Source organism: Schistocerca nitens, chromosome 2 (assembly GCF_023898315.1).
Source record: "Schistocerca nitens isolate TAMUIC-IGC-003100 chromosome 2, iqSchNite1.1, whole genome shotgun sequence".
In the NCBI taxonomy this organism is placed as follows: domain Eukaryota; kingdom Metazoa; phylum Arthropoda; class Insecta; order Orthoptera; family Acrididae; genus Schistocerca; species Schistocerca nitens.
Window position 1 is genome coordinate 494,684,616 of NC_064615.1, and position 22,188 is coordinate 494,706,803.

The following is a 22,188-nucleotide window of genomic DNA, read 5'->3' on the forward strand; positions in this document are numbered from 1 at the left end:
GAAGTTCAAAGCAGTTTTTTAAAAAAGTTTAACTTTCACCTTTACTAAATGGCGGCCATTTTCGTTTGTAAGTGCACGACGATGTTGACGTTAGCAAAAATAAGAATATCTCTGCACTGGGTTAAGTTACAACATTGAAATTGACATGATTGTTTTTAGAAAAATGTCCTCTACAACATTGTCTCTTACACAAAATACCCTAAATTCAAAATTAACCAGTCAAAATGGCCTCCAAAGTTTGGTATCCAAATTTTCAAAAATACACTTTTTAGGCCCAAAAATAACAAACAAGGAGTGATTTATAAGTGTCTATTTTTTTCCTTATAGTTAGATATCGTACACTACTAGCCTCGTTGTTGTTGCAGTCTTCAGTCCTGAAACTGGTTCGATGCAGCTCTCCATGCTACTCTATCCTGTGCCCAGTACGTACTGCAGCCTACATCCTTCTGAATCTGTTTAGTGTATTCATCTCTTGGTCTCCCTCTACAATTTTTACCCTCCACGCTGCCCTCCAATACTAAATTGGTGATCTGTTGATGTCTCAGAATATGTCCTACCAACCGATCCCTTCTTCTAGTCAAGTTGTGCTACAAACTCCTCTGCTCCCCAATTCTATTCAATACCTCCTCATTAGTTATGTGATCGACCCATCTAATCTTCAGCATTCTTCTGTAGCACCACATTTCAAAAGCTTCTATTCTCTTCTTGTCCAAACTATTTATCATCCATGTTTCACTTCCATACATGGCTACACTCCATACAAATACTTTCAGAAACGACTTCCTGACACTTAAATCTATACTCGATGTTAACAAATTTCTCTTCTTCAGAAACGTTTTCCTTGCCATTACCAGTCTACATTTTGTATCCTCTCTACTTTGACCATCATTAGTTATTTTGCTCCCCAAATAGCAAAACTCCTTTACTACTTTAAGTGTCTCATTTCCTAATCTAATTCCCTCAGCATCACCCAACTTAATTCAACTACATTCCATTAACCTCGTTTTGCTTTTGTTGATGTTTATCTTATTTGCTCTTTTCAAGACACTGTTCATTCCATTCAACTGCTGTTCCAAGTCCTTTGCTGTCTCTGACAGAATTACAATGTCATATGCGAACCTTAAAGTTTTTATTTCATCTCCATGGATTTTGATACCTACTCTGAATTTTTCTTTTGTTTCCTTTACTGCTTGCTCAATATACAGATTGAATGACAATGGGGAGAGGCTACAACCCTGTCTCACTCCCTTCCCAACCACTGCTTCCCTTTCATGTCCCTCGACTCTTATAACCGCCATCTTATTTCTGTACAAATTGTAAATAGCCTTTCGCTCCCTGTATTTTACCCCTGCCACCTTCAGAATGTGAAAGAGAGTATTCCAGTCAACATTGTCAAAAGCTTTCTCTAAGTCTACAAATGCTAGAAACGTAGGTTTGTCTTTCCTTAATCTTTCTTCTAAGATAAGTCGTAGGGTCAGTATTGCCTCACGTGTTCCAACATTTCTATGGAATCGAAACTGATCTTCCCCGAGGTCGGCTTCTGCCACTTTTTCCATTCGTCTGTAAAGAATTCGAGTTAGTATTTTGCAGCTGTGACTTATTAAACTGATAGTTCGGTAATTTTACATCTGTCAACACCTGCTTTCTTTGGGATTGGAATTATTATATTCTTCTTGAAGTCTGAGGGTATTTTGCCTGTCTCATACATATTGCTCACCAGATGGTAGAGTTTTGTCAGGACTGGCTCTCCCAAGGCTGTCAGTAGTTCTAATGAAATGTTATCTACTCCCGGTGCTTTGTTTCGACTTAGGTCTTTCAGTGCTCTGTCAAACTCTTCATGCAGTATCATATCTCCCATTTCATCTTCATCTACATCCTCTTGCATTTCCATAATATTGTCCTCAAGTACCTTGCCCTTGTATAGACCCTCTGTATACTCCTTCCACCTTTCTGCTTTTCCTTCTTTGCTTAGAACTGGGTTTCCATCTGAGCTCTTGATATTCATGCAGGTGGCTCTCTTTTCTCCAAAGGTCTCTTTAATCTTCCTGTAGGCTGTATCTATCTTACCCCTAGTGAGATAAGCCTCTACATCCTTACATTTGTCCTCTAGCCATGCCTGCTTAGCCATTTTGCACTTCATGACGATCTCATTTTTGAGACGTTTGTATTCCTTTTTGCCTGCTTCATTTACTGCATTTTTATATTTTCTCCTTTCATCAATGAAATTCAATATTTCTTCTGTCACCCAAGTATTTCTACTAGCTCTCCTCTTTTTACCTACTTGATCCTCTGCTGCCTTCACTACTTCATCCCTCAAAGCTACCCGTTCTTCTTCTACTGTATTTCTTTCCCCCATTCCTGTCAATTGTTCCCTTATGCTGTCCCTGAAATTCTGTACAACCTCTGGTTTAGTCAGTTTATCCAGGTCCTTAAATTCCCATCTTTTTGGAATTTCTTCAGTTTTAATCTACAGTTCATAACCAATAGATTGTGGTCAGAGTCCACATCTGCCCCTGGAAACGTCTTACAATTTAAAACCTGGTTCCTAAATCTCTGTCTCACCATTATATAATCTACGAGGGCGGTTCAGAAAGTAACCTCCGATTGGTCACAGTGCGGGTTGTGGGGGGAGTAGCGACGCCATCTGTGCGTTCACGCACTCAACAGGTCAGTCGACATCAAGCCGTGGTCGAGTGAACGTCGTACCTGCGCTAGTTTAGTTTTTGTGGCAGTTTGAAATGTGTGCTGCAATAGAAAACCCCGCCAAATGTGAAGTGCGTGCTGTCATAAGGTTTTTTACAGCCAAAGGAATTCTGCAGCAGCTATTCATCGTGAGCTTTGTGCTGTGTACGGACCAAGAGTTATGAGTGAAGGAGTTGTCCGTGAATGGGTACGTTTATTTAAAAGTGGACGAGAAAACGTTCATGATGAAGAGAGGAGTGGTAGACCATCACTGGTGACTGACGAACTCGTTCAGACAGTTGATGCAAAAGTTCGTGAAAATCGACGTTTCTCAATGTCGGAGTTGTCTACTGGTTTTCCACAGATTTCTAAGACTCTCTTCTACGAGATAGTGACAGCAAGATTGGGTTACCGTAAGTTCTGTGCACGATGGGTGCCCAAAATTCTTACCGACCACCACAAAACTCAAAGAATGGCCTCTGCATTAGACTTTCTGTCACGTTATGAGGACGAAGGAGAACCATTGTTAAACAGAATCGTGACCGGTGACGAAACCTGGATTAAGTACATGAACCCTGAGACAAAAGAACAATCAAAGATGTGGGCACATTCAAATTCGCCTACCAAACCAAGAAAAGCCTCGCAAGATTTTTCTGCCAGAAAACTGATGGCAACGGTTATTTTGGGATGCCAAAGGGGTGTTGTTGGTTGAATTCATGGAACGTGGTACGACCATTAATCAAGACGTGTACTGTGAAACAATAAGAAAAGTTACGACGGGCTATACAGAACAAACGCCGTGGTATGCTGACTTCCGGTATTGTTTTTTTGCACGATAACGACCGTCCTCACTCTGCTCGCAGAACAACGGCCCTTCTTGAGTCCTTCAAGTGGGACGTTATCAACCATCCACCTTACAGCCCAGACCTGGCGCCAAGTGATTATCACCTCTTCATGCATTTGAAGAAATGGCTCGCGTCACAGTGGTTTGATGACGACGAAGAGCTCAAAGATGCGGTCACAGGCTGGCTCCAGGCACAAGCGGGTGATTTTTATGCAGAAGGAATTTCAAAGCTTGTGAAGAGATACGATAAGTGCCTCAATCGCTATGGAGACTATGTAGAAAAATAGTGCAAAGATGTAGTTGTAAGATGTATATATTAAAATATTTTTATTTAACTTGGTGTATTTTTTTAAATCAACCGGAGGTTACTTTCTGAACGGCCCTCGTATCTGAAACCTGTCAGTATCTCCGGGCTTCTTCCATGTATACAACCTTCTTTTATGATTCTTGAACCAAGTGTTAGCTATGATTAAGTTATGCTCTGTGCCAAATTCTACCAGGTGGCTCCCTATTTCACTCCTTACCCTCATTCTATATTCACCTGCTACGTTTCCTTCTCTTTCTTTTCCTACTATCGAATTCCAGTCACCCATGACTATTAAATTTTCGTCTCCCTTCACTATCTGAATAATTTCTTTTATCTCATCATACATTTCATCAATTTCTTCATCATCTGCAGAGCTAGTTGGCATGTAAACTTGTACTACTGTAGTCGGCGTTGGCTTTGTGTCTATCTTGGCCACAATAATGCGTTCACTATGCTGTTTGTAGTAGCTTACCTGCATTCCTATTTTTTTATTCATTATTAAACCTATTCCTGCATTACCCCTATTTGATTTTGTATTTATAACCCTGTATTCACCTGACCAAAAGTCTTGTTCCTCCTGCCACCTAATTTTGCTAATTCCCACTATATCTAACCTTAAGCTATCCATTTCCATTTTTAAATTTTCTAACCTACCTGCCCAATTAAGGGAGCTGACATTTCACACTCCGATCCATAGAACACCAGTTTTCTTTCTCCTGATAACGACGTCCTCTTGAGTAGTCCTCGCCCGGTGATCCGAATGGGGGACTATTTTACCTCCGGAATATTTTACCCAAGAGGACACCATCATCATTTAACTATACAGTAAAGCTGCATGCCCTCGGGAAAAATTACGGCTGTAGTTTCCCCTTGCTTTCAGCCGTTCGCAGTGCCAGCACAGCAAGGCCGTTTTGGTTAGTGTTACAAGGCCAGATCAGTCAATCATCCAGACTGTTGCCCTTGCAACTGCTGAAAAGGCTGCTGCCCCTCTTCAGGGACCACACGGTTGTCTGTCATCTTAACAGATACCCTTCCATTGTGGTTGCACCTATGGTACGGCTATCTGTATCGCTGAGGCACGCAAGCCTCCCCACCAACGGCAAGGTCTATGGTTCATATAGAGCAAGAACACCTACAAATGATCCTTAATTTTTTGTGAATTTTTGAAATTTGAAAATTTTCATTTTTGGAAAACTTGGGGTTACTTATCTCAGGTGGGACTGAATATAAAAATATTATTTTTGCACAGTTTGTACACCTATATGATAGGAACTTACTGTAAAAATTTCAACGTTGATATCTGACTGTGAACAAAGATATGAATTTTTGAAAACGAGAAGATAATTCACATGACTCTACAGCTGATCTTATGGCTGTTGCCTGTTCATGTGTGATATCGGCGGTATATAATCAGTTATTATTGAAGTAAGGTACTGAATTATATACAAAGTGGAAACATTACTGAAATTAACATTTATATTATTTTGACATACTTAAATAGATATTTTCAGTTAACATCCGTCAAGATGAGACTGTTCCTAAACCTGGTGGTGAATGTTAAGAACACTTATTTCTTCAGACAGCTTCTGTGATATGGAGTAAGACCCCCAGTTGCTGTGGTAAGTTTAAGCACTGAAAGTTTCTTTGAAACATTTTTCATTGGTATCCAAACTTTGTCACTAGTAGATTTCTTGGTTTATGTTCTTGGCCCAGCAGGGTGGTAAAAATGCGCAAAAACATCATTGTTTTCCAAACTTATTCTTTCAACCTCTGCAAGCCACCACTGTCCATCATACACACATGCCACTATGCCATTCATTGTTAAAGACAGAGATGTAATTTTACTGACACAATGATCCTCATAAATTTCGGTTTCTGACGTTGCATAGCATCAAACTAACTTTTCTGCAATGCCAAGGAATTTGTGGAAATGCCTTATTCCTGCTATTGCTATACAGTTTTCAAATGTGGTTTGAAGTGGTGTTCCTTGCAAAAGACATACATGTCCTGTACTGTGAGAATTTGGTCTGTGGTTGGTCTTTGTCATGGCTTAACTTACTTCACGTTTTGTTGTACCTCCTACCCCATCACATGCATTTTTACCACGGCAAGATGCAAAAAAGTGCCATTCAGCCTCCAACTCAAAGTCTACTTTGTGGTTGCACAGATTTGAAAAATTATTTTTGTTCTTATACTGACTACCACTTCCATCTGAAAAGTATATCAGCATCTCAACTGTTGGAAAATTTTCTTTTATGTAATTTCTTACATATTTTTGAAACACATGTACAGCCAAAGTGTTGTGCTCCAAGTAGTCACTTAGAATTCAAATTGAAGAACTGCAAACTTCATCTTTCTCATTTTTAAAGTAGAGAATAAATGGATGCACTGCTGCATGGTCATTGGCCCAGTGGTACCCTTGTATTGCATCCTGAATCACAAATGTAAAATTTTCTGTAAAATCAGCCAGCACTATGTATTCAGTTTCATGAAGTTGTGCTATTTTGTCCTTCAAAAACTTACTTCGGATTTTAGGAACATAGTGGCAGTGACTTTTGAGTTTTTGAACCATGGACCATGGACCTTGCCGTTGGTGGGGAGGCTTGCGTGCCTCAACGATACAGATAACAGTACCGCAGGTGCAACCACAATGGAGGGGTATCTGTTGAGAGGCCAGACAAACGTGTGGTTCCTGAAGAGGGGCAGCAGCCTTTTCAGTAATTGCAGGGGCAACAGTCTGGAAGATTGACTGATCTGGCCTTGTAACACTAACCAAAACGGCCTTGCTGTTTTGGCACTGCGAACGACTGAAAGCAAGGAGAAACTACAGCCGTAATTTTTCCCGAGGGCATGCAGCTTTACTGTATGGTTAAATGATGATGGCGTCCTCTTGGGTAAAATATTCCGGAGGTAAAATAGTCCCCCATTTGGATCTCCGGGTGGGGACTACTCAAGAGGACGTCGTTATCAGGAGAAAGAAAACTGGCATTCTACGGATCGGAGCGTGGAATGTCAGATCCCTTAATCGGGCAGGTAGGTTAGAAAATTTGAAAAGGGAAATGGATAGGTTAAAGTTAGATATAGTGGGAATTAGTGAAGTTCGGTGGCAGGAGGAACAAGACTTCTGGTCAGGTGAATGCAGGGTTATAAATACAAAATCAAATAGGGGTAATGCAGGAGTAGGTTTAATAAAGAATAAAAAAATAGGAGTGCGGGTAAGCTACTACAAACAGCATAGTGAACGTATTATAGTGGCCAAGATAGACACGAAGCCCATGCCTACTACAGTAGTACAAGTTTATATGCCAACTAGCTCTGCAGATGACGAAGAAATTGAAGAAATGTATGATGAGATAAAAGAAATTATTCAGGTAGTGAAGGGAGACGAAAATTTAATAGTCATGGGTGACTGGAATTCGACAGTAGGAAAAGGTAGAGAAGGAAACATAGTAGGTGAATATGGATTGGGGCTAAGAAATGAAAGAGGAAGCCGTCTGGTAGAATTTTGCACAGAGCATAACTTAATCATAGCTAACACTTGGTTCAAGAATCATAAAAGAAGGTTGTATATGTGGAAGAATCCTGGAGATACTAAAAGGTATCAGATAGATTATATAATGGTAAGACAGAGATTTAGGAACCAGGTTTTAAATTGTAGGACATTTTCAGGGGCAGATGTGGACTCTGACCACAATCTATTGGTTATGAACTGTGGATTAAAACTGAAGAAATTCCAAAAAGGTGGGAATTTAAGGAGATGGGACCTGGATAAACTGACTAAACCAGAGGTTGTACAGAGCTTCAGGGACAGCATAAGGGAACAATTGACAGGAATGGGGGAAAGAAATACAGTAGAAGAAGAACGGGTAGCTTTGAGGGATGAAGTAGTGAAGGCAGCAGAGGATCAAGTAGGTAAAAAGACGAGGGCTAGTAGAAATCCTTGGGTAACAGAAGAAATATTGAATTAAATCGATGAAAGGAGAAAATATAAAAATGCAGTAAATGAAGCAGGCAAAAAGGAATACAAACGTCTCAAAAATGAGATCGACAGGAAGTGCAAAATGGCTAAGCAGGCATGGCTAGAGGACAAATGTAAGGATGTAGAGGCTTATCTCACTAGGGGTAAGAGGGGTAAGATAGATTCAGCCTACAGGAAGATTAAAGAGACATTTGGAGAAAAGAGAGCCACTTGTATGAATATCAAGAGCTCAGATGGAAACCCAGTTCTAAGCAAAGAGGGGCAAGCAGAAAGGTGGAAGGAGTATATAGAGGGTCTATACAAGGGCAATGTACTTGAGGACAATATTATGGAAATAGAAGAGGATATAGATGAAGATGAAATGGGAGATAAGATACTGCGTGAAGAGTTTGACAGAGCACTGAAAGACCTGAGTCGAAACAAGGCCCCAGGAGTAGACAACATCCCATTAGAACTACTGACGGCCTTGGGAGAGCCAGTCCTGACAAAACTCTACCATCTGGTGAGCAAGATGTACGAGACAGGCGAAATACCCTCAGACTTCAAGAAGAATATAATAATTCCAATCCCAAAGAAAGCAGGTGTTGACAGATGTGAAAATTACCGAACTATCAGTTTAATAAGTGACAGCTGCGAAATACTAACACGAATTCTTTACAGACGAATGGAAAAACTGGTAGAAGCCGACCTCGGGGATATAAGATGAACATCAACAAAAGCAAAACGAGGATAATGGAATGTAGACAAATTAAGTCGGGTGATGCTGAGGGAATTAGATTAGGAAATGAGACACTTAAAGTAGTAAAGGTGTTTTGCTATTTGGGGAGCAAAATAACTGATGATGGTCAAAGTAGAAAGGATATAAAATGTAGACTGGCAATGGCAAGGAAAACGTTTCTGAAGAAGAGAAATTTGTTAACATCGAGTATAGATTGAGGTGTCAGGAAGTCGTTTCTGAAAGTATTTGTATGGAGTGTAGCCATGTATGGAAGTGAAACGTGGATGTTAAGTAGTTTAGACAAGAAGAGAATAGAAGCTTTTGAAATGTGGTGCTACAGAAGAATGCTGAAGATTAGATGGGTAGATCACATAACTAATGAGGAGGTATAGACTAGAATTGGAGGGAAGAGAAATTTGTGGCACAACTTGACTAGAAGAAGGGATCGGTTGGTAGGACATGTCCTGAGGCATCAAGGGATCACAAATTTAGCATTGGAGGGCAGTGTGGAGGGTAAAAATCGTAGAGACCAAGAGATGAATACACTAAGCAGATTCAGAAGGATGTAGCTTGCAGTAGGTACTGGGAGATGAAGGAGCTTGCGCAGGATAGATTAGCATGGAGAGCTGCATCAAACCAGTCTCAGGAGCGAAGACAACAACAACAACATCAATTAAAGATTCCAAGTACTCTTCCTGAGATTTAACCACTGTTATCATTTCTGCCCTGTCAGTTGTGACCCACTTTTTGAAGGTAATACTGTCTGGCATTTCCTCATCATATTCGTGAAACAATTCGATAATGGTTTCCTTACCAGGGCATTTATTACACAAACTCATTATGCAGTCATAACTGTGAGTGTCACAGACCATTGACTCTAGTAACACTTTGTAGTTAAGATCACTGAGTTTTGCACCCACAATCATCATTCTTACATTTTGATGATATAAACAAACACACACGGAGTGTGTCCATGAGGATCCAGCCAAAATACACCACTTAGGGCGGAGGTCACAAAATTTTGACCTTCCAATTTTGCATTCAGGATGAGAATTTTTTAAAGCTACATAAAGTTCATTTAAGCTTGACAGCACTAGTCATTTCTGCTTTGTTACTTTATTTATAACAACTCTTTTGCTATCTTTGCAACCTGGGCACATTCTACTGTTTTCATCATCTTTAAAAAACTGCTTGATCGTTTTAATTGTTTCTTCACTTATACCTACTCCTTTCTTCTTCCCTAAAACTGGATGAATGCCTTGCTCTTCCACTAATTTTCGGGTTAGTTTAAACAAACGATGAGAAATGTTGAATTCATGAACTATTTTTTTTTTTCTCTTGACCATGAGTCAGGGAGCAAACTTAAAATTTTAACTTTTTCCTCTTTAGATGTCACTGAACATTTAATTTTTAATTTCTCTATTAAGCTCAAATATTCAGTGTCAGATGATGCTTGTGGTAGGTTTTCTTCTTCTTTAAAAATAATGTTGGTATCTGTATTATTAAAGTGTGATTCCACATCTTTTCTAATTTTGGCTGAAATTTGTTGTACCTTATTTTCAGTAGGTGCTTTTCTTTTTCTGTTACTTAATTTTATTATTTTTGAAGTAGGAGATACATCTAACTTAGAATAAGCAAAATTCAATACACTAACTGCTTCCACATTAGGAACAAGGTTACATGATTCTGGTTCTGGATTCACAACAAATATTTTTGAGTAACAATTTGGGCACAGGGAATTTCCAGGAATCGCATTACGTTTCACTTGGGAAGTAGTTTCACTCTCGCATAACAAGGACAGATGTTCAAGTTTTATTTCCCTCAATTCTTTAGTAATAGACTTTTTATGAACTTGGGAAAGTGGATCACAGCACTTTCTTCCAAAAATGTGATTGTACTTCAGAATATATTTTTTCTCATGATACTCACACACTGATGTTACAGAAGAACTTACTTGAAATTTAAACAAAGTTTGTCTAACTTCATCAAAGTCATTGAAATTTTTCATCTTTTTTGAAACTGATCCGTAAACTGTTTTATGACACACTTCACCCACTATCTGTCAATCAGAGCACTGTTCATCCATGTTATTGCATTCCAGTTAATCTCTCAAAATTAATTACAAATTACACACAGAACAAAGCACATAACACATTCTACACTCTCGATGAAGTATGTACATCCCCTCTAGCAGACTCGGAACAGACTGACTACAACAATGCCACTCCCAGCAATAATATACTTCTTTATTGGCAATAAACCTAAACATAAATGGGCATTTTTATTAACATAGAACAAAAGTGAAAGTCCCTATTGTTTAATATTGCATTATTAAAAATAAACTAAATTAAAATTGGGTGATAGTGTTAACTAAATATATGTCACAATTAAATTTTATTACAATGAAATAATAAACCATTTAGATAGGCAACAGCCATAAGATCAGTTGTAGAGTAATGTGAATTATCTCCTCATTTTCAAAAATTCAGATCTTTGTTCGCAGTCAGATATCAATGTTGAAATATTTACAGTATGTTCCCATCATATAGGTGTACAAACTGTGCAAAAATAATATTTTTATATTCAGTCCCACTTGAGATAATTAACCCCAAACTTTACAAAAAATGAAAATTTTCAAATTTCAAAAATTCATAAAAAAATTAAGGAAACATTTGTAAGTGTTCTTGCTCTATATGAGGCCAGTAGTGTATGATATCTAAGTATAGGAAAAAAATACTCTCTCATAAATTTTGGAGGTCATTTTGACTGGTTAATTTTGAATTTAGGGTATTTTGTGTAATAGACAATGTTGTAGAGGACATTTTTCTAAAAACAGTCATGTCAATTGCAATGTTTTTACTTAACCCAATGCAGAGATATTCAAATTTTTGCTGATGTCTCCAGACTGAAAAATTGTCACGTGCCTACAAATAAAAATGGCCGCCATCCAGTAAAGGTGCAAGATAAATTATTTTTAAAAACTGTTTGGAACTTCTCAAATATAGGGCCAACACACATAAAAAAAATTAAAATATTTAAAAATGGTCAAACAACCATCACTGAACCACTTCATATGGATTTGACCCAATATGAAATCTGGTTACTATTATATAATCAGTCTGAGACCTTACAGTGTCTCCAGGTCGCTCTTTAAGAGTGTCAAGAGCATAAAAAGTTGTTTTTCTGATCCAAATATTTCCACTGTGTTAGTAGTACTAGTTTCAATTTTAAGCCTTCTTAAATTTGACCAAAAGTGTTGTAGAGCTAGCAATACATTATACATCCATCAACTGAAAGCCTCCTGAAACCTTGAAACTTTCATATCTTGACCTCAGATTTTGCAGAACTTAATTTATTTCAACTGGGAACATTTTTGCAAAATTTAATTAAAATTGGAGATGTTCAGATGGGGATGATTCCTAAAACTCATCCACTTGATATCGAATGACGCTGTACCTAAAGTGCTTTGTTGTTGATAAACCATGATGCAAATATTGAACAGGGCCCATAAGTTGTTACACTAGCGAGTAAAGTGATATTTGGAAGATCTACAGGGGGTGTCAGAGTAAGTGTCAAAAGGTAGTTAAATTAAAAAAACAAATAGATGATTGTATACCAGTGGTTTCCAACCTGGAGCTAATTATTCCTTGAGGGGTACAATGCTTCATTGCCATTTTCAGAGGAGTAAAAACAAAAGGGCTCAGTTGTATTTCCGTCAAGAAACTAAATTACTTTGAAAAGATGTTTACTATATTGCTGTTGTGTAATGCATAATTTACCAATGATTACATTTATCATAAAGAAGACATGTTAAATTGCAGATACTTACAATAGACACTGCAAATGAGAAACACACACACACACACGCACACACACGCACACACAGCTGCCAACAGTTGGCAGTCGTGTGTGTGAGGTGTGCGTACATGTGTGTATGAATGGTGTGTGTGTCTCTATTGCTGATGAAAGCAGTGGCCGAAAGCTTGGTGTAAGTCTCTTTTAATTGTGCTGTCTGCAGATTAACATGTCTTATTTACAGTAAGTAGCAATCTATTTTTTCCTGCATTGTTGATATTCCTGCATGGATTTTCTGTTGTTCAATAACTGCATTTTTTATTTGAACACTACTGTTAATGTGTGGCACAATGTGATAGAGGCTACAGCTTGTGATGTGAATTCATGATAATCATCTTGCTCACATAGTCCACCCACTACATACATACTTTGTACCATGCCTCTATGACAGAAAAGTTGAGACATTTACATCACATATGATGTATGCTTAAATATCTCATGAAAATGACCTCCAGGTTATAGGTAGTTCCCGCAGTAGACCATAAATTCCTTCATTATTCACTTTGGAACAATAAAAGAACTAATTGACAGCACACCACAACAGTAACTATCTAATGGCTGCTACGCTGCTGTAGTTCCTACACTCTTCCTCTAAGTGTTTATTCAATGTTAGCAGGGTCTACTTGTCGACACATCTGGCTCCATTTGGGTGTATCAAGGGCATCTTCATAGGTGGCATTGATTAATCCTGTATCCTTCTTGATGTGGTCCACACATCATGTTTTGGGTCTGCCACGAGGTCGTCGGCTATTTATGTCCAGGTGCATAGCTGTTATTGCCATCGAGTCTGTTTTATTGTACTTGATGTGTCCATGGCATCTTAACCTGCTTTCCATAGTTTATGTGAGATGGGTGCAAGTCCAAGTCACCATCGAGCATCGACGTTTGTTGCGTGGTCAAATCGGTTAAGCCCAAGGGACCATTGAAGCATGCTCATTTCCATCATGTGGAGAGCCTGTTCGTGCTTTGTCATCATTGGCCAACACTCCAACCCATAAAGTGCAACTAGGAATACTACAGTCCTATAAACCTTACACTTAAGACATAGAGGCATATGGTGATCACACAAGACACTGGTCACCTGGCATCATTTCTTCCAGCCTGTGTTAACATGGCCATGGACATCCAGTAGACTTTCACCATCACTGCATATGAGTAAGCCAAGATATTTGAATTGCTCCACGTTCTTCAGATCTCCTCCCTCCGACTTTGATGGTCCCCAGTGGTTTGAATACCACACTCCATGTGTTCTGCGTTCTTGGTATTCAGTCGCAGGACAAATTTACCTACTCATTGATTCCTGGAGGTCTTCACTGTGTTCGCTTGCCAGTAAAACATTGTCAGCATATAGAAGTGACCAATGGTGGGATGACTGTAGGTCATATGTTGCAGTGTCCATATGGAGGATGAACAGTAGATGAGACAGTGGTGAACCTGGATGTACTCTGACATTTATAGTAAAAGGGAATGATGTTCTCACAGCACATTGGACATTGCTGGAGACATTTTGATATAGCAGTTGTACCCATCGGATGTAAGCTTGAGAGATCGTAATGCATGCCAAATAAGCTGATGTGGGACATTTCAGAGGCCTTTACCAGATCTAGGAATGACATATGAATATACTTGTTCTTTTCAAAGCGTTTCTCAATAAATAACCGAGCAGCATGAATGGCACCTTTGGTTCTACTTCCTTTGATAAACCCACATTGATTCGGGGTGATAGAAACAGTTGCGTGGAGCCTGGTGTCTATAAGCCACTCAAAGATCTTCATGGTTTGACAGAGCAGTCAAATTGGTCGATACTGTGAGCATTCTGTCATTTCACCTTTTCCCTGTAGGACCATTGATAGCCTGAAGTCTTCCAGTTTTTGCCATTCTGAAGTAAGTAGTCCAGCAATCTAGTAATTTACAAACAATAGGCCTAAGGTTTTCTTTTTAATTTGGTTGATTTTAAATGGAGTTGCAGACTGTGGGTTGCTGGGAGAGAAGAGTGATGCAGAGGAAACATGTTGTGTAACAACTGGCTACCCTCAATATGGATAGCAAACTTTTTTTTTCTGAGAAGACTATGTTAAAAACAAACAGAACCAGTTGTCTCATTGATTCATTAGTTCATGATTTAATGAAACACCTGAATGAAATATCATATATCTTTCGTCATTTAAAAAATAAGCGTTCAAAGAAAATTCTTTTTCATTTAAAGTTTAGTTAGACGATGGAAGAAGAAGGGGGGGGGGGGGGCAGGGAGATTGCTATCTGAAATCTGATTGCACTAAGGGTGGTCTCAGAAAGATTGGAAACCACTGTTATGTAGTAACCAGTACTGAATCAAATGAATATAGTTGTGATGTTGTAGTATAAACTTATTTACATGTGCTAACGTGCCTCCGTTGGCTGTGCCTCAGTCAAATCTGGCTGAAAATTGCCAGAAGTAAGCTATTTCAAATGATATGGTTTACATTAGGTTTACAGTTCAGACACTTTAACTGCACTCTGATGTTGAATAACCTATGGTTTGTCAGTAATTATTATGATGCACAGATAATTGGTTGGCCACATTTGATGTCCTATAATGTGATTGTTCGAGTGCAGTAACCGAACACTGAAGTGACACAAAAGTTCATGTGTGGCAAACAAATTTTTAACCCAGTCATTGAATAAAGTTCTCAAATCGCTGTCCTTAAAATCTAGCAGTCATATTAATACAATGAACAATGCAAACAATAAGCAGCTATTAGAGATAACACTGTTCATATTCTGATCTTGTTATCACGTGGAGCATTGTTGAAGTCTAGCACTGTCCATAATAATAATTACTTGCTCCCTGTCCAGTCATTCATTGAAAACAATCACTAAATTGCAGAATGATCTGGATGTGAAATTTACATAAAACTTAACACACAGTAGTCATTGCAATTTGTGCTAACTTGTCTGCAATACATTTTCCCTTAAAGGTGGACATGAGTCTTGCAAATTTCATGACCTTCTGCATACTGACTAAAAAGGCTTCCAACAGCCTCTCTTTTATAAAATCATAATAATTAGAACTACATTTATCTATTGTTGTTCACTGGCTTTTTACATATTTTAATTAAATATTTATGTTCTTGAATTGAACAGTGGAGGAAGATTCTTCTGAATGTGAACCTTTAGATAAAACACTAATTTATGAAGTCTTCTTGGATTATCAGCGAAGTCAAGGTGTTGTTCTGCGGCAATGTTTCAACAAGTTTCCCATTTGTCATCTTCAGGCAAAGTGACTTCATGTGAAGATAACAAGTATGAAACTTGTTCAAACGTTGCTGCAGAACATGCCTTGACTTGGCTGATAATCTGAGAAGACTTCGCCTGAAGATAAGAAGTAGGAAACTTCTTGAAATGTTGTCGCTGAATGATGCCTTGACTTGACTGATAACCTGAGAAGACATCATCATCGAGATTCACAGAGAAAGTCTAAATTCGCTCAAAACAGTATTTGCTATTGAATTATGCTGCCTAGTTTGCCAAAATACAATATTCTATTTCAGCAATGATGTTTTAGGTATCAATGCTAATTACTCTGAAACTAAATACGACTAGAAGTTGCTAACATATTTTCAACGTTAGCTGTATAAATGCTGCTGTCCTTTACATGGCTTTTTCATCTAAATCATCAGAAAGTTGGCTATCAGGTACATGTTTACGTGTGAAAATGATAACAAATTTTTATATTAATGATATTTGTAATTAGTACAGGTTCTAGGTAAATTGATTACACTTGTTAGTTCCAGTTAACAAAAGGAAGGGCATGGATAATAAAGCCTTCAGTTAATTTTCAAGATTTTTGTACTGTGCACGTCATAAAAGGGGGTGGAGGAAAACATTCACCTGCTTTGTTCCAATGTGTCTGGAGAAGTTACACCAATGAATGTTACTGCAACAAGACAAACAGTATCATTAAAACCAGCATATCATTCAGAAAGAGAAGATATTCTAACCAGCAGAGGGAGACAAGGAAGGCAAGAGAGTTTCAGTTACCTTCACCAGCTTTATGTGCCATTCAGAAAAGACAGGACAGAGTTGGAGGTTCGTATTGTCTTGAATGCAACTGTAAGACTATAAAAGAAATGTTTTACACCAGTCTGAAGGACAAACACCACTTGTGGAGAGAAACATCAAACTTTATACTGCTGATAGTTTGCAGGTGACATAATGCTAACACGTTTAAAAATGTGTGTAGAGACAGGATGTCACAGACAACTTGGAAACAACAATTAGTATGTTTCTCTTTGTGAGCTAGGAGCATAAATTGCAGTTTTGTATGCCAGAGGCTTTCTTGGGATCACATTTCTTTTGCAAAACATCAAGAGACAGATTTAAAGAGAATATGTAATTTTTAGACTTTAATATCAGTGAACAAGATTCAAAACAGACAATTTTCTTGTGTCAGAAGTTTGTAATCGGTTTGTTGAAGATTGTTCCTCACTTTACAGGGAGGGTCAAAACATCACGCGTTATGAACAGTTCTTTTCCAATAACATGAGATAGTCATACACTACATGTCTGTTACATCAGATAAATTTGACATTTAAATTTTGTTAGTGGTGGATGTGCTCATCAAATATACATGCAGCTGGGAAAGAATGAACATCAGTCAGAGAAACAAGCCCTTTTTGAATAACGTGTCACGGAACTTATGGTGCATTAGAATTGGAAGGAATGTAACCACAGATAATATTTTTCCGAATCATTACATCTGATGATCAAAATATTTAAGAGCAGGGGTTAAGCCAACTGGGTACAGTGAACAATCCAGGAAAAGAGAATAATATCAAAAGCACCATTGTATGAAACTAGTATTATTACACATGGAAATACAGCCTTGTCTGGTTATTAAGGCAAGAAATGTAAAAATGTTCTTGTTCTCAGTGTTTTCCAAAAGCTGTTAAATATTACAATAAAATGAAATATGGAATGGATACACTGGACCAGATAGCTAGAGAATGTATGGTAAAGCAGCTTTATTGGATAGGTCAGTTGATCTACAAATGTTGTACCATGCATTTAATTTTTCCATAATAAATGCACGAATTCTGTAAGGGTCAGCTAAAGGAACATTATCTGCCTTAAGCAGTTTCTGCAGCATCTGAACAACGAGTAAAAACATTGACAGCAGAGCAGTGTGCCAAATTTCAGGAACAAGACAACTGACAGGTGTGACTCCTTATACCATAAAGAATCCAGTCACAAATAAAAATGAGAATTAGTAATGAAAAATGTTGAGTTTCAGTTTGTGTGTTGTTTTCACAAACAGTTTTTTTGTTGCAATTAATAATTTCTTAAAATAGCTCTGACACTGTGATCAGTTTGGCCACTGTCACAGTTTCAGGTATGTAAAATGTCCTTCATTTCTAGTTAAAATATTTTATGCTATCTTATGTATTGTTTTCTTGTTAGTCACTAGTAGCAATATATTACCAACAATTCTTCTCACGGAACACTTCATGCAGGCTTAAATTTTTCAGTAAGTGGGACTAATTGCAGTAAGTTGAGATTGTGACATGCTGAACTGACATCTGCAGCATATACAGACCTTACTTATTGCTCATAGTGTCTGACATCCCTACTCTCATGCTCTTAACAGATCTTGCATTTACTTCCTACTATTGTGATGAGTAGGGGTTTATCAGATGAGTGCTATACAGGGTGTCTCAGGAGAAATGGTCGTATTGAGGGATATGACTGGAACAATCGTTTGAAGCGAAAAACTTCATGTGGACATACACTCTATTCTGAGTGGTTTGTGTGATAGAACACATTTACATACACCCTATTTTGAGTGGTTTCTGAGATAGAAAACGTTTAATGTACATTTTTGTTTTTTTCTGTATTATTGAATGTAAGTTCACACATGTACAACAATTAATAAACTGTACAACATGTATTATGCAAAGTATCATTTGAAAAATATGAATTTTAAAGGCATTCACCTCTAAGGATCATCATACATTTTACATTACAGTTGTTGTACAGCTCACAATAAATGTTCAAGTATTCTACCATCAGGTTCAGTGCGTTTGTGCGCACTTCGAAGAACATGTTATGTTCCTTGCCTGAGTGCCTCTGCACATTCCCTAATGAGGGCGGCAATGTCCATGATGCGACCAAACAATTCACCTTTCATTTGTACACCTCTGACTTCATCCAACCCCATGAACAAAAATCTAAAGGCATAAGGCGTGGCAATCTTTGTGACCAGTTAATTGTACTACCACTACAATTCCAGCGATAATCGTAAGTGCGGTTGAAGTGTTCCCTCACATGTCAGGTAAAATGTGGAGGGGCTTCGTCATGCTGGACGTACATCGCAGTTCGTGTGGCCAAAGACATGGTCTCAAGATGTCCAATAAACAAATTTAGTATGGGCTAGAATGAAAGGTCATAGAGGTTGAATGTGTGAGACACACATGTACATAACACTAGCCAAAACCAAATGTACAGAAAATGTGCTCTTTCTTGAAAACCATTCGGAGTAGGGCATATATCCGTATGAAGTTTTGAAGTTTTTTGCTTCAAATGAGCATTCTTGATATATCACTGAATATTGACCATTCCTTGTGGGACAGCATGTACATTAGTTGAATTGTATCTACTCATTGCTTTGTCTATTCAGTTCATGTTATAATTTCCAACTTATTTGGTTTTCTGTGGTTCCTAAAACACCAGTGTTGTGTGCCAGTGGCATTTATTGTACTGCAGTGGAATATTGCACTTAATGCATATCTCTTTGTATCTAAATTTCCCAGATTTTACTAACAGTGGCTTCCATGTGATTCCAGTTTGCCATAGATGTGCAATTAAAACTTTATTTCTCCAACAAGTTACTAACTTATGACAGTAGTGGTACTATTTATTGTTACCCATGTAGTGAAAATACATACAGGGTGATTCACAAAGATATGCAAATAATTTAATATGTGATTCTACAAGCAAAACTAAAGAGAAAAGTTCATATAAACACAGGTCCGCAAATGTTTGGTTATGGAGTTATGGTTAATAAAAGATTTTGTATGATATTTAGCAACTTTGCTAATATGAAGCCATCACAAAACTGTAAGAGATTAAAATAAAGCATGATTTCCATTTATTTTGTTGTTATTGATGTGGTGAATCTAATAAAACATGTCCCAGATGTGTATCCCGGATGTGTATCTGCAGTAGTTTTCCAGAACATCCAGAGAAGCAAAGATGTAATTTCATAAAATTTTTAATTTATTAACTGCTTGGCCCAATTTTTTTCTAAATTCCAAACAATTGCATAAAGTTTTCAACAGAAGTCGTAGAGACTTTAATTTTGGAAAAATGATCCTAATAGCGTTAACAGAAACTGTTTGAATGTGTCAGATAATCTGTTTTTATGTTAAACCGGAAAAAAACAAAGCTCAGTGTTAAGGAAGTTGTACGTGTATGTACAATTTCACAATATGTTCACAATAAATGTTCAAAAATGTCTCCACCAAGTTCAATGCATTTAGCTGCACGTGTATGAACAGATTATGTTGTTCTTTTCAGTTTCACAGGGGTGTTCTTAATTTCGTCTACTGCATTCATAATGCGAGCAAGTAATACCTCACGTGTATTAACTTTGTCCCCATAGACAAAACTAACTCGTTTCAAGGTTAGGAAATGACTGAAACAACTCACTAACGGTTGCCAACGATGACACAAATGTTTCTCCATTCTTAATGGAAAATAAACAAATTTATTTGTATAATAATATTTGCTTCTCTGGATGTTCTGGAAAACTACTGCAGATACACGTTTGGGATATGTTTTATTAGATTCAGCAGACCAATAACAAAAAAATAAATTGAAATTGTGCTTTACTTTAACCTTGTACAGTTTTGCAATGGCTTCATAGTAGCGAAGTTGCTAAATTTCAGGCAAAATCTTTTATTAGCAGTAACTCTGTAACTAAACATTTGCAGACGAATGTTGATATCAACTATTTACTTTAGTTTTTCTTGTGGAATAACACATTAAAATATTTGGTATCTTCGTAAATCACCCTGTATATCTAATGATTGTGTTTAATGCTTTGTATCTGTTCTTGCAGTTTCTTCCCAAATGTACTGCAACCACCCATTGCAGTTCTGAGCAACACCGTGCATGGATTTCTCGTGCGTATGGGAATATGCAGGCGAATGGTACGGCGGTATGATATGTCTGCTCCTGCAGGTATCACTATTAGCTTGCCTGGCATTGACCCGCAGGATATGGAAAGACGCAGGTAAATGTTATAAATTATGAAAGTCCTACCCCCTAGAAATTCAATAAATCCAAGGATGGAACTGTTGTGTATTATCTCAGTCAGTAATAAACAGCACAGTTGCAATAACAAGAAATATAAGGAAAAATGGTTGAATCCTAAGTAGACATGGAAATTTGTTTATGAAGGAAGGGAAGTTTTGAATAATATTAGTTTCTCCCCCTAAAGAATAATGTCAACGTGTACATCAGTTGTTGTATGTACATGTTATGATCTTCTTCGATACCTCCAAAATAGTGAATTGAGTTAAACAATGTGCACTGTTGGAGATTTACTTTCCGCCCCCCTTCAGTCCCCCTACCCCTCCTCATTAACTGTACATTATTTATTTTCATTTGTTTGCATATAGATTTGTGCAGGATTGTAATTATTTATGTTTAATCCTATTTATTTCATGGTGATGAGGATGATCTTATTGGCTTGTATGAATAAAACGGAGAATATACTTCGTACTCGGAATTTCGGAGAACGTTATCAGGTTCACATGATTATAGCAAGTTGGAGAATATACTTAATCCAAGTATATTCGCAGTATGAATAAAAGGGTGGGAGATGTTGCTCATAACGAAGAACTTTTTTCAATATTCAAAAGATTAAAAAACAGCCGACCAGTTGCAAAGGATAAAGTAATCTTTACCTAGGTTTCAATAGATATAAATCTATCTTCTTCAGAAGACGGCCTGGGGACAATGAACATCATAATTTATATCCAAGGTAAGATACATGAGTCAAGAATAAAGTATAACATATATTAGGAAAATCTTGTATTACAACATGTGAGAAGGATTGCTGATACTTACAATATTACAGTAACATGGAGTGAAGTATCTTAGTCATTTTTGCAAACATTTACATAACTCAGTTGATCCAAATAAAACATAGCCCTGAGTACAATATTGTGTGAATAAAACCAGAAACGTTTCTCACAAGGTGGGAACATTCTCAGTTTTTTTGAAGAGAGCTTTGTAGCATACTTTGAGTGGAGTATGTTCTGTTGTGGTTAAGTTTTACCAAGTGCTTTTAGTGAAAATGGCAGAATGTATGGTGCTTGAAAGTCAAAAAAAGATTCATGTAGTGTGGAAAAACACAGAAGAAAGAAACAATAGAAGTTTATATAGATTTAACAGTGAAAACCTTATTTGGCTGGCAAATAATTTTCTTACTGAAAATCAAGAAAGAAGAGGCCGCGCCCTTTCCAAAATATGTAAAATGGAAACATTTTTGCACTATTTAGTGGTGCAGGAGAAGATTTAGGAATATACCAGGCAGTCATGTCACTGACATTTTCATATGTTTTTTCTACAGGTTTCTGAGAAACATAAATGAACTAGAAACAGCAAAAGTTTGTGGCTGTCAGGATATTGGTTTCCTTGTGCATTGGGATTCGTCGATTGTACCTTCTGCGCTTGGAGACATATATATTAATCAAAAGGGCTTTCCTTCTGTAAATGTGCAAGCAGCATGTGATTAAAATAAAATTTCACTAGTTTTG

The 22,188-nt window shown here is 37.5% G+C and overlaps 1 protein-coding gene across 1 annotated transcript in view; it reads left to right on the top strand.

Annotated features, from left to right (window-relative positions):
• LOC126236456 (transmembrane protein 115-like) overlaps positions 1–22,188 on the top strand; it is a 51,241-nt gene that overhangs the window by 24,660 nt on the left and 4,393 nt on the right. The window contains exon 2 of the mRNA XM_049945775.1: positions 20,484–20,657. Within this exon, the coding sequence (XP_049801732.1) occupies positions 20,484–20,657 (174 nt within the window). The remainder of the gene's footprint in view (positions 1–20,483; positions 20,658–22,188) is intronic.